Source organism: Andrena cerasifolii, chromosome 3, assembly GCF_050908995.1.
Source record: "Andrena cerasifolii isolate SP2316 chromosome 3, iyAndCera1_principal, whole genome shotgun sequence".
Lineage (NCBI taxonomy): Eukaryota > Metazoa > Arthropoda > Insecta > Hymenoptera > Andrenidae > Andrena > Andrena cerasifolii.
The window spans coordinates 2766014-2779427 of NC_135120.1; the positions used below are offsets into that span (position 1 = coordinate 2766014).

Consider the following 13414-nt stretch of genomic DNA (forward strand, 5'->3'; position numbering starts at 1 on the left):
AGTTTGGGTGACCCGAGTGCGTGTCAAGAGTGTGTGTGTTGTAAGTGTGAATCTCGGGGAGCGCAAGATAAGAATGGATGAAGGCAGTCCTGCAGAGTCCGTCGAACGAGAGGCATCATCGCCTGAACCTATACGCTTTATAATAAATTAGCCTTTTTTTACTTTTCCACGAGTGTGCAGTTTACTCCTGCCCTGATCACCTAACATCCCTACAATATTTGTAAGGATTTTCTGATTAAAATGACACCAAACACGATATGGTTTGGATAATTATATAAATATAAACGATTCGTATTCACGATAAGTAAAAGTTGTCCGATTTATGTTGTTTTTGTTATCATTTTAATTAGGAGATTCTGACAAACATGTTGGTAGAAGTTTCATGAAAATGAAACCAAAAATACAAATCTTAAATTTTGATTGCGTTAATGTTAGTGGTTAAAATAGTTCTTAGTTTAGTTTTAACTCTTTATAAGGTAGCTTTAAGTAGGTTTAAGGTAATTGTAACTAGGTTTAATTTAGCGTAAGTAGATTTTTCACCAGCACGAGTATCACGACCGGTATTTTTAGTTTATTAATTGAGAGTTTGACAATAAACCTGCGCACTGCACTTTTACTCGTTGTAAGCTATACCGAACAGCACAAAGAAACCGAGTCTCACTTTTAGAGAATAAAGTCAGTGGTTGGTTTTGCGGTAGAAAGGTTTGCAAAGTTAACGACTCCAGGAGACCGACTGGTTCGAGTATTCGCGATCGCGATCGGCGCTCGCGAAAGAGAGGGAGTGGGGAGAAGGCAATTGTTGCCGCGACAATCGACGAGATGGTGACACCGTTAACTTTTCACCCCAAAACCAGGAAGAGCGCGTGCAGTTTCGCGCAAGTTAATCTAGTCTTAGTAACTAAAACAATGTAGAACTTAGATCTAATATTTACAATATATACAGTCCTAAACATTCCGCCCGCCTTCGTCGCGGCTACGAGACGAATGTTAGTCACTCGGTAACGGTGCGAGGGAAAGGTTAGGTTTGTTTTGGCATCGAGCGCGTCGGAACACTGTCGCTAGACGCGGAGGGAAAGACGCTGATTTTCGCTATTGGTCGTTGCAGTGTTGTATAAGCTGTCCTAATTGTTACGACTCGGACAAGGTCGTCCTTCCCCGGATGAACGGCAGTAATCCGTCCGATGGGCCAGTGGGTTGGAGGCATCGCTTCGTTACGCAAGAGACAGAGGTCGCCCACTTGGACGTTTGGATGGCCCGTTACCCATTTGTTTCTGCTTTGCAACGTTTGCAGGTATTCTGCGGCCCAACGTTGCCAATAATGGTCTCTCATCTGCTGTATGAACTGCCAGCGGGAAAGTCGATTTCTTGGCTCTGCTGCAAGAGACGGCTCAGGCACGGCTATCAAAGAAGAGCCTACAAGAAAGTGCGAGGGCGTTAGAAAATTAAAATCGTCTGGCTCGTCGCTTAAGGGAATTAGTGGCCTAGAGTTGAGGCAGGCTTCTATTTGTGTCAGCAACGTCGCCATCTCCTCGAATGTCATCGGGGTATCACCGATGACTCGGCGAAGGTGAAATTTCATGGATTTTACCGCCGCCTCCCAGATACCGCCGAAGTGAGGCGCTGCTGGCGGATTGAAGACCCACTTCGTTCCCATGTCGGCCAGTAGGGGGGCCAAATCGCCCAGTTCGGAAGTTGCAGTGGAGAACCACTGTCGAAGTTCCTTGTCGGCGCCTACAAAGTTCGTTCCACGGTCGCTACGCATGGAGGCACAATGGCCGCGTCGGGAAACAAATCGCCGATACGCGGCTAAGAAAGCAGCCGTAGTATAGTCCGATACGAGCTCTAAGTGTAGCGCTTTAGTGGCTACACATATAAAGACGGCGACGTAAGATTTTCGAGTGCGGTAACCGCGGCCGGGAGAGATTTTAGTATGGAAGGGCCCGGCATAATCCACGCCAGTGTTTAAGAACGGTCGCGTCGCAGTTACGCGGGAGAGGGGCAAATCCCCCATTCGTTGTTGCAACGCTTTGGCTCGCCATCGCCAACAAGTGACGCAAGTGTGAATGTATGTGCGGACAACGCGACGTCCTCGAAGAATCCAGTAAGTTTGACGCAGAGTACTTAAGGTAAGTTGTGTACCGCCATGAAGCGCCCTTTCATGGTGGTCACGTACAATTAACAGTGTTAAATTTCCCTTCTCCGGTAGTATAATCGGGTGTTTTTCGTCGAAGTCTAGCGTGGAGTGCTTCAGCCGACCGCCGACGCGAAGAATGCCTTGAGCATCCACGAATGGAACTAGACGAGCGAGAGGGCCTCGGGAAATAGAAGCGGAATTTTCTAAATTCGAGATTTCTCGAGCAAAGGCTTTGCGCTGCACCAATCTTATCAAGGTAAGTCGGGCTACCTCTAATTCGGGAGCCGTTATGTATTTACATTGAGTTTCAATCACGGACTTTCGTCGAAGTAAGGAAATGAAACGAAGGCACCACGCGGTTATACGATTTAATTTTTTGTAAGAAGAGTATTTGACGATGACTTCCCATATCGGGGTGTTGTCATCCTTTGTTGTCATGTGACAAACGGATTTCGAGCGTGCCTCTTCCGTCGTGCTGAACTCGACCACTCGGTTAAACTCAACGTCGATTCGACCTTGTTTCAAGAAGCAAGGTCCTTGCCACCAGAGCGTAAGGTTTTTCAGAAGGTCCCCCTGAATTCCTCGCGAAGCGCAATCAGCGGGATTTTCCTTTGTCCGAATGTGATGCCACCTCGCATTTGGTAATGTCGTTTGAATTTCAGAAACGCGATTAGCGACAAATGTCGTCCACTGAGATGGCTGCTTTTGCAGCCAGCCCAAAACGATCGTAGAATCGGACCATAGATGAACCTCTCTCCGAGGTAAGTTTAGAGCTTGTAGAACGCGTATTGTCAGTCGAGCCAGCAATGTGGCGGCACACAATTCGAGCCGTGGCAAAGATATTTGTTTCAATGGAGCGACTCGTGTTTTGGCCGCGACTAGATTAATACGAGGGGGCTCACTCTCGGACAAGGAACGGAGATAAATTACGGCGGCGTACGCCGTAATAGACGCGTCGGCGAAGCCGTGTAATTCATAGAATCCGGAGTCTTTTCTAACGGCCAGCCATCGAGGTATCCTCAAAGAGGAGAGAGCGCCCAATCCGTTGTAATAACGCTCCCAGGTTTCGGTAAGATTTAAGGGGAGAGGCTCATCCCATCCCAGTTTTAAAAGCCAGAGAGATTGCACGAAAATTTTCGCAGCGATTATTACCGGAGCTAAAAATCCTAACGGGTCGTACAGACTCGCGGTTTCCCTAAAGACGATACGCTTTGTAAGAGCGTTGTCTCGGTTTTTAGGCGCAGCGGAGAACAAGAAACAATCCGAAGTGGTCTGCCACTTCAATCCCAGTAGGGAAAAGGTGCCCTCAAAATTGCAAGAAAGCTCCGGAGTGGTTGCCACATAATCGAGCGGCAGCGTTTTGAGAAGCTCGGGCGAATTCGACGCCCATTTTCGGAGTTTGAAACCGCCCGCCTTGAGCAAAGAAAGTAGCTCCTTTTGAATGTGGAGCGCTGCAGAGATGGTATCAGCTCCAGAGATAACGTCGTCCATGTAGACGTCGTTAAGCAAGCACGGCGCGGCAGAAGGGTACCGATCAATTTCGTCCGCGCTCAATTGTTTTAGTGTACGAATGGCCAAGTAAGGCGCACACGCCATCCCGTACGTGACAGTGAGCAGTCGATACGCCTTTACCGGATCTGACGCTTTCTTACGCCAAAGAATGCGTTGGAAATCGCAATCGTTGGTATGCACGCGTATCTGGCGGTACATCTTTTCTATGTCAGCTGAGAACACTACGGCGTGAAGACGCCATCGTAATAAAATATTAAATATCTCAGGAAGCAAATTAGGACCCTTATGTACAAGGTCGTTAAGCGAGAGACCCGAGGTCGTTTTGCACGACGCGTTAAAAACTACCCGGAGTTTTATGGTAGTGCTCGAAGCGCGGATTACCCCATGGTGAGGTAAATAATAGTGATTCGAAATATCACGAGAATCTCCTGTAGCTAGACTCATATGGTCAAGTGACTCATATTCATCCATAAATTGACAGTACGCCGTTTCCAGTTCGGAAGAGTTTCGGAATCGTTTTTCGAGTTTTTGTAAGAGGACCTCGGAAATCGCGCGAGATAAGCCGAGGCTTGATTTGGAACGCGAGAACGGCAGCCGCACGACATACCTGCCACTGTCATCACGAGTATGCGTCTGCGCGAAGTGCTCCTCGCACGCCTTTTCGTCTTCATTTAACGAAGTAAAGGGTGTCGATACCTCTTCAATTGCCCAGAACCGTTGCAAGAGTTCTGAGATATCGGTCTCCGTCGAGCACTGGAGTGTTACCGCGGTATTCGCGCGAGCAATTTGTCCCCGATCAGTGATCGGGCCAGTAAGTATCCAACCGAGCGTTGTAGCTTGAGCTACGGGCGTGCGAGGAGGGCCATGTTTTAACCCTTCAAGTATAATCTGCGAGTAGACTTCCGCCCCCAGAAGTAAATCGACTTTCCTGCAGGATAGAAATTCGGGATCAGCGAGTTCGAGATCCTTCAAATGCGGCATAGAAGTAGACAATTGAGCGGGACTAGGTTGATAGGACGACAGCCGTGGAAGTACCAGTGCTTGAACCGCAAGATTCACCGATTTGTCTTTGCGATGAGAGACCGTTAGAGTTACCGAGCCCTTAGAATATGTCTTGCACTTCGCTACGCCTATTACCGGAATATTTGTTGGAGTCCTGGGAAGCTTTAACAACTGAGCGATACTCTCACCAATCAACGACACCTCGGAACACGGGTCAATCAGCGCCCTGACTGTGATTCCCTCGCCCGTCACGGTTGCCACCCGAACCAAGGCCGTAGCGAGTAGCATTGCAGCGCCCATCGTTTGAGTCTGAGCACAATGAGTCGTTGGAGTGACCGAGTTCAACGATGGAGAGACACCCTGGTTAGTTGATCCCGTTTGTCGCGTTACCTGTGAATTAGTGCTAGGAGCAGAAACTGATTCGACCGGAATATGAATTGTTGTATGGTGCTTACCCAGACAGAGTTGGCATCGCTTTGTGGATTTGCATTCGCGAGAGGAATGCATAGCTAGACAATTAAAACACAATTTCCTGTCTATTACCCTAGCTTTTCGCTCCCGAGGACCCAGAGCTTGATACGAGGGGCAGTAAAGTATGAAGTGTTCCCCGGCGCAAAGGGCACACTTCTGATTCCCGGCGTTGTTCCGCGTCACACAGTGCGTCTTGGGGCGACGCGTCGCACCGCTGGAGGCCGGTGGCTGTTGTCGATCTCTTCCTCGCTGTCCAGATGGTCCAGTGGGTTGCTGGCTCGTTGATCCGCTGGTGCTGAATTCAGAAGCCAGCGCGGCTCTAACTTGGGTGCGGAGAAAGTCCAAAAGCTGCTGGAAAGTGGGATGCTCCTTTGAAGTACCGAGGGACGTCTCCCAGTCCTTCCTAGTCTCGGCGTCCAAGCGTTCCGCCGTCAGGTAAACCAGCCACGCACTCCAGTGCTGGACCGGTAGGTGCAGTGTCTCCAAAGCTTCCACTGCATCTTGAGTACCGTGCAACAAATCCTTTAATTCTCGAGCAGACGCGGAGCTCATAGCAGGCAAGCTCATTAGCGCCTTTAATTGAGCGTGTATCAGAAGACGGGGAACGTCATACTGTTCGGAGACCGCTAACCACGCGCGTTTGAAATTATTGGCCGTGATCGTCACGTTTTGGATCACGCGCGCAGCTTCTCCCGATAGGCTTGACTTTAGATAATGCAGTTTGTCAACTGCCGAGAGTGACGAGTTCTTGATTATCAAGGAAATAAATAGGTCTCGAAAGCTTGGCCAGAGCTGATAGTCTCCAGCGAATGTCGGAAGAGCTATTTTTTGTAGAGTTCTACCACGAGAGGAATCGGTTTCATCGGAGTCGGTCCCGGATTGTTCATCTGCCTTCCTTCTTACAGGAAGAGCGTCCAGCTGGTCAAGCAGGTCGGCTTTTTGGTTTAGGTACGCCTCTTCTCCGAGGCTTAAGTAGTCTTCGGTAAAATATAAACTCTTTTTAATCTCCTCCGTAGCACCTGCGTTTATTTTCGCATCATTCTTGCTAAACGTGGTCCAGTAACTTTCCAGTAGGTCTATTCGAGAGGTGATTACACCTCGCGTTATTTTCTTTTTCCCGAGTTTCATCATGTTTTCCTTGAGATTTGAAATTCGCTTGAACAACGTACTCTGTTCGTTTACGATCTTATCCATTGTTTCAGATTCAAGAACGTCCGGTAGATGAAAAACAGTTTCGCCCGGCACTGTTTACGAATTCGAACTGGGTCGAGAATGTACGAAGCCTCGTGGAGCAACGGTTACGCAACGGATTCCTTTGTTCGCTGGTTTTTAAGAAGAGTGATTTTTCAATCACCGCGAATTATCCGGCTCGAAGGACCAATTTGTTAGTGGTTAAAATAGTTCTTAGTTTAGTTTTAACTCTTTATAAGGTAGCTTTAAGTAGGTTTAAGGTAATTGTAACTAGGTTTAATTTAGCGTAAGTAGATTTTTCACCAGCACGAGTATCACGACCGGTATTTTTAGTTTATTAATTGAGAGTTTGACAATAAACCTGCGCACTGCACTTTTACTCGTTGTAAGCTATACCGAACAGCACAAAGAAACCGAGTCTCACTTTTAGAGAATAAAGTCAGTGGTTGGTTTTGCGGTAGAAAGGTTTGCAAAGTTAACGACTCCAGGAGACCGACTGGTTCGAGTATTCGCGATCGCGATCGGCGCTCGCGAAAGAGAGGGAGTGGGGAGAAGGCAATTGTTGCCGCGACAATCGACGAGATGGTGACACCGTTAACTTTTCACCCCAAAACCAGGAAGAGCGCGTGCAGTTTCGCGCAAGTTAATCTAGTCTTAGTAACTAAAACAATGTAGAACTTAGATCTAATATTTACAATATATACAGTCCTAAACAGTTAATATTGTCTCACATGTACACGGGTATCGTTCCGAGGTTTTCCCTTACATCGAGATTTTACTGTATATCTTCTTTTACTACGCTTTGATTTTCTTTTCTGCTGTATGTTTTTCTTAGTTCTATGTATGTACCACGTGTTAGTGATTATTAACTCTTTACATGCAGACAACGATTGAAGAACACAGCGTCCCTCATGGTGATTCAGGATACCGTGGCGGAAGCAGGTATCTCGTACGGAACACATCCAAGCACATCTGCTGCGGATGAAAATTTTGAAGATTCTCCAATTATCGAAGGAATTGTAGAAGAAGTACATTTCGATACGGACGCAGAAGATGTTATAGAAGAAATAAATTTCAATCCGGACGAAGAGGAAATTGTAGAAGATGTGCATTTCAAGTTGAACGAAGAAAGAATTGTGCAAGAAATAGATTTCGACAGAGACAGCGATGAGATACAATCCGTAATAGACATCAACGAAGAAACGACTCAAGATGTTGGAAGCGATGCCGATTACTGGGTGGTAGAAAATGCAAAACCAGAACAGCCGGAAAATCCAATTTCAGAAGGAATAGACTTCGTTGATTTTCCGTATGTTTTCGAACAAATTAAAAATCTTGGAAAACATTCCACTATTGGCTGTGGCATCGAACATTTTGAAATAATTAGATGTCAACGGAATGGACTAGAAAATGTGTATTATGTAGAGTGCAAAATGTGCAAATACACAGAGCACATATCCTGTCTTCGGAAGAGCGATGCCACTATGGATATCAACCGCGCCGCTGTTTCCGCAACAATGATGACGGGCGGCGGATATAATCAACTGGAGGACATACTGACTGCCGTGAACGTATCCTGTATGACGAAAAGGATCTACGAGAAATGTCAGAATGACCTAATCGATGCCTTCGAAGTGGCCGCACAACGCGAAATGCAAGATGCAGGAAAAGAGGAGAAAGAATTAGCTATATCAAGAGGCGACGTACATGCAGAATCCAATCTACCGTTTATCCCAGTTGTCGCGGATGGCAGCTGGATGAAAAGGTCCTACCGCGGAGGAGATTACAATTCTCTCTCTGGCGTAGGAGCCATCGTGGGATACCACACGAAGAAAGTGCTGTACATCAGCGTGAAGAATAAATTCTACATGACTTGCCAAATAGCAGGTACGAAGAAGGAAGAATCGCGCGAGCATCGTTGCTTCAAGAACTGAGGCCGCAATCAGAGTTCAACTGGCATGGAGAGTGTTGCTATTGTCGAAGGCTTCAATTGCAGCATAGATATGCACGGCCTAATATACACTATATTAGGTGCTGATGGCGATAGCAGTGTGTACAAAAAGATATTGGACAGTGATCCATATAAAAACTACCTGGTGCAGGTACGAAAAATAGAATGCACCAATCACCTGCTACGTAATTTCAGTAAAAAATAAACGAAATCGCAACAAAAGGCCGCGATAAAGACCTATGAGCTGTCGTAAAGAATAATGCTCTCCACTTGCGTACTGGTATAAAGAAAGCTGCAGAATACCGGTTGCAAGAAGAAATAACACTCGAGGAACGAGTAAGAAATTTGAAGGAAGACTTGAGGAATGTACCGAGTCACGTTTTCGGTAAACACAAGGAGTGTCAGAAGTTAGCATACTTCTGTAAGAAATACTCCGGTCCAAACAGAGAGGACTACGTAGCAAGGTTGAGAGAAGCTGGTATTTATCAGAGTATCGAAGAAGCGATGCGGCCACTTTTCCCTAAAGCTGACAGTTTGCTGCACGGTTTAAATAACAATGCTGTTGAAAGTTTTAATAATATCATTGCCAAATTCATCGGAGGCAAAAGGATAAACTTTGGACGAGGGAGCTCGTATCAGGGCAGAGTCTCCGCTGCAGTCGTCCAATATAATACAAAAGAGGCGTTTAGCAGATTGAGTACGGCAATGGATAAAGAGCCGTCAACTATGGTAAGAAAGCTGGAAGGACGTCGGAAGCGTGCAGCAGAAAGAGCAAGGGAATATAAAAAAGAAGCGAAAGCATCCTCCTTCCGAAATAAAAAACAATCGTGCGACCAGGATTACGGCCCTAACGCAGAAAAACCAGATATGGAAGAGACAGTATACTCTTCCGAATGTAAAAGGCACGCGGCTATACTCCATGATTGGCAAAGAATGCGATGCAAGATCAAAGAGGAAACTCGCAATCAGGCGAATAGTGAAAAGTGGATTAGTTATAGAAAAAAAATACTAACTGCATCCAATTTCGGCAAGGTATGCCGATTACGAAACACTACACCACGGGCAAATACTGTGAAGAGTATAATGTACCCGCAACTTCCAAATTTGTCTGCTCTCCAATACGGAAGGGAAAACGAGGCAAACGCCTTGACACAAATGGAAGAAGAATTAGGAATCCATATTCAACCATGTGGCCTCTTCATCGATGACACTCTGCCTCACTCTGCAACTCCTGACGGCCTCGTGGACCATGATAAAATCGTCGAAGTAAAGTGTCCTGAATCGGCCAAGGATTTAACACCTGCTGAAGCAATAAAGCAACTTGGTAATATACGGCGTATTTTCAAGGGTAATGAAATGAATCAAAATCATCATTACTATTATCAAGTGCAAGGACAATTGCACATAACGAAAAGGCAGCGGGCCTATTTTTGTTTATGGACGCCGAAAGGAATGAAGGTTACAACAGTAACGAGAGATGATCGATTCTGGGCAACAGAGATGAAAGACAAACTGAGCAAGTTCTATGAGGGCTGCATGTTGTCAGAAATTATAGATAGCAGATACAATCGACAACAGCCGATTAGAGAACCTCCGTACACACAAAAAGGAGGAGCAGCTACGAGTACACATGAAAGTACATAAAACGATGGATGAAAACATCGCGATAGCACCGGCGAGTGCGTCCAGCGCATATGAAGAGCTGTGAAATAATCAATTGCAATGCAAAGTCACTAATGCACCGACGAGTGCATCCAGCGCATATGAAGAGCTGTGAAATAAGCAATTGCAATCCAAAGTCACTAATGCACCGACGAGTGCATCCAGCACATATGAAGAGCTGTGAAATAAGCAATTGCAATTCAAAGTGACTATTGCACCGGCGGGTGCATCCAGCGCATATGAAGAGCTGTCGAATAAGTAATGTTCCAAAATGTAAGGAAGAAAGTGTGTAGAAGATACATATGGAGAGTGAATAGGACCGTCTATGACGGGGGTGGTGGTGGGCCTTTTCACACTCTTCTAATAATAAATACCTATAGCTATTCTTTCATATCAAGTGGAAATGACATGTATAAACGCGTAAGTATGACATATACTTTTGTTATACAAATAATTGGATTAATTGGAAATCATCATGAATGTTTCTCTCATATATGAATTTGTTTTAGATATTTCCACCAACCAATATCAACATTGAAAATCATGCTGTATGAAGCGAGGAAAGGAAGGCTGTCTTCTCCGCAAGCATAAAGATAAGTAAATAACATACATACATTTACATTTTTACTGCATTCAGATTACAACTCGTTCTAACTTTTTATCACAGGTTCTATGACAACTAACTGGAATCGAAAAGGGTCAGTGCCATTCCACGAAAATATTTATGAGAAATAGGACACAATAATAAGGGTTTCTTCAGTAAGTGTGAGTATCAGTTTTTACATTCAAGTGGTATAAACACAAAAATTATTTTTATTAAATTTATTTCTTTTTGCAGATCAAACCAGGGTGTACATATGTACACTGGGATGAGGAATATCGTTGCAACTACCACAAATGCAGGGTGGAAGAGGTACCCCTTCCATGACGCCGATCGGGCTAGAGAAAAGGTGCAGCAGCAGATTTTCTGTCAGCTTGTGGAGCATAGTTTCTGTCCTTGAAGTGACAGAACATATAACCTATATGCTTTACCCGATTTCCTAAAGATACTGTTGTGGCGTAATGATAATGTTTCGAAAGGATGATGAAAAGTTCACAAAAGTAGCGTAATATAACGAAATAGCCGCTAAATATTTATTGTCATATAGCATATACATAGGTTATATTTCCTGTCACTTCGAGGAGGGACCACATAAGAATCACGCGTTGGATTCAACGTCAAACACAATTTTATATATGTTTGTTCATAACTGGTTTCTGCATAGGATGTGTATTTCATGTTCTGTTTCAGTATTTTGCTAATTAAAAAATGTCTATCCTAACAAACTTCATTTTCTGGGGACATGCCCTCGTGTATGTTTCCTTTTCACTTATAATTCCTTACTGCCATCGTAGAATATTCTAGCATAAGCACATTTCAAGTAAATGTACAATGAATTTTCTACGTTTGCAGTACCAGCAGACCGTCTGTTTAAATTTTTACAAGTTCAACGCAACAGCTGACAATTTCTTTCCAGATTCAAAATAAAATATGGAAATAGCAAACAGCTCCCTCTCTCGTGCACAGGCAGCCGCGTGTCTATGGGTATTACCATTTCTGTGCACAAAAAATCTGCTGTAATACCGACCTGCCGAATCGGCCAGGTCACGTGACGTGTCTACCCCCTTAAGTAGAGACCCCATCGAAGTCGGTGAACTGAACGGGAAGGTTATGACCATGGGGACGACTCGCTTGAAAATTAATGGCAGCTGGGCGTTATTTCACGTAATAAGCATGCCCTATTTACCGGAGGGGATTGCGGGCCTCATCGGGAGCCCGTACCTGCTCGAGGAGGAAGCCATCGTATCCTATCACCAACGTACAATGGTGACCACGAATCGTCCGATCCATCCCGTAATCTTTTCCAATTCAAAGGAATTGGAAAATACGTTAGAGGAATGTAGAAGAAGCCACATGGAATTCCAGGCTCACTTAACCGAAAATCCGGAACTAGAGACAAACGGAAGTGAAGTAAACGTCTGCTTTCCCGAAAACCGCGACGGTCCCGAGGATGACGAACGGGTTTGCCCATACCCTCCCCTCGGAGACGATTTCGACATCAGCGAAGATCAAGATCTCGGCGATTACCGCGTTGAACGCAAGCCTACCGAAGAACGAGTACAGCATATAGTCCAAATGCTGAAACTGGAGGAAATAGACCTGGAACCGCGCCAGCTTATCGAGGAGTTGGTGACAAGATATTCGGACAGGTTCTTTGTACCTGGAGACCCACTGGGAGGAACAACGACAATGGAACACACCATCCCGTTAACCGACCCGACGCCAGTATTCACGCGGCAATACCCGCACTCCCCCCTTATGGACGAAGAAATCGCCAATCAAACGAGGAACCTCGAAGAGCTGGGAATAATCGCAGCCTCGTCATCGCCACATAACTCACCATTACACGTGGTCCCGAAGAAGGCGGACCCAGATGGGAAAAAACGCTGGAGGATAGTGACGGATTTCAGAACCATGAACGCCAAAACGATCGACGACCGTTTCCCCTTACCGCGAATTACGGACATTTTCGATCGCTTAGGCGGAGCCCGATTCTTCTCAGTTTTTGACTTAGCGAACGGTTTCCACCAAATTCCCATGCTTCCCGAAGATCGTGCGAAAACCGCGTTTACCACCCCCGACGGACACTTCGAATATCTCCGTATGCCGTTCGGGTTAAAGAACGCTCCAGCCACCTTTCAACGCTTAATGAATACCGTGCTGCAAGGGCTTATCGGTAAAGAGCTGTTCGTGTATTTAGACGACATAGTTATACATTCGCGCACGCTCGAGGAACACTTACGCGGACTTGAGAGATTCTTCGAACGCTTACGCAAGCATAACTTGACGCTACAGACGGAGAAGGCCAGGTTCTTGAAGGACAAGGTCGTGTACTTGGGTCACATAATAGCAGCCGACGGAGTCAGACCCAATCCCGAGAAGATCCGGCCGTCTCTGTCTTCCCCGTACCAAAAAGCAGGAAAAATTTAAAACAATTCTTGGGTCTCGTAAATTACTACCGTCGTTTCATCCCAGAAATGGCGAAACGTGCTAAACCACTCACGAATTTAACAAGCGTCAAAATTCCGTTCTTTTGTACCGAGAAGCACCAAGAGAGTTTCGAAGATCTACGCCAGGCAGTCTGTAAGGAGCCGGTTCTACGTTATCCGAATTACGATGAACCGTTTATTATTACAACCGACGCATCGGACGTAGCCGTCAGTGCGATTTTGAGTCAGGGAAATATAGGCGATGACCCGCCTATAACGTATGCCTCACAGGTACTCACGCCGTGCCAGGAAAATTACTCAACAACCGAAAAGGAGTGCCTCGCGATAATTTACGCTGTAAAACAATTCCGCACGTACATTTACGGACGAAAATTTTTCTTAGTAACCGACCACCGGCCGCTTCAATGGTTATCCTCGGTAAAAAACCCGGTGTCGCGACT

General features: G+C 45.7%; 2 protein-coding genes and 1 long non-coding RNA gene across 3 annotated transcripts in view; 1 reads left to right on the forward strand and 2 right to left on the reverse strand.

Annotated features, from left to right (window-relative positions):
* The window catches only part of LOC143367031 (uncharacterized), a 426392-nt gene that overhangs the window by 209445 nt on the left and 203533 nt on the right, over nt 1–13414 (reverse strand). The gene's annotated exons all lie outside the window — the stretch shown is intronic.
* On the reverse strand, nt 1019–6313 carry LOC143367261 (uncharacterized). The gene is made up of 3 exons (XM_076808897.1): nt 5192–6313; nt 4254–5038; nt 1019–1754 (listed from the first exon to the last, which is right to left on the reverse strand). Exons 1-3 carry the CDS (start codon nt 6311–6313, stop codon nt 1019–1021), a joined length of 2643 nt encoding a protein of 880 aa, XP_076665012.1.
* On the forward strand, nt 9818–11539 carry LOC143367120 (uncharacterized). Its single transcript, XR_013084985.1, has 3 exons — nt 9818–10343; nt 10433–10688; nt 10762–11539. It is a non-coding gene; the product is annotated as an uncharacterized LOC143367120 (long non-coding RNA).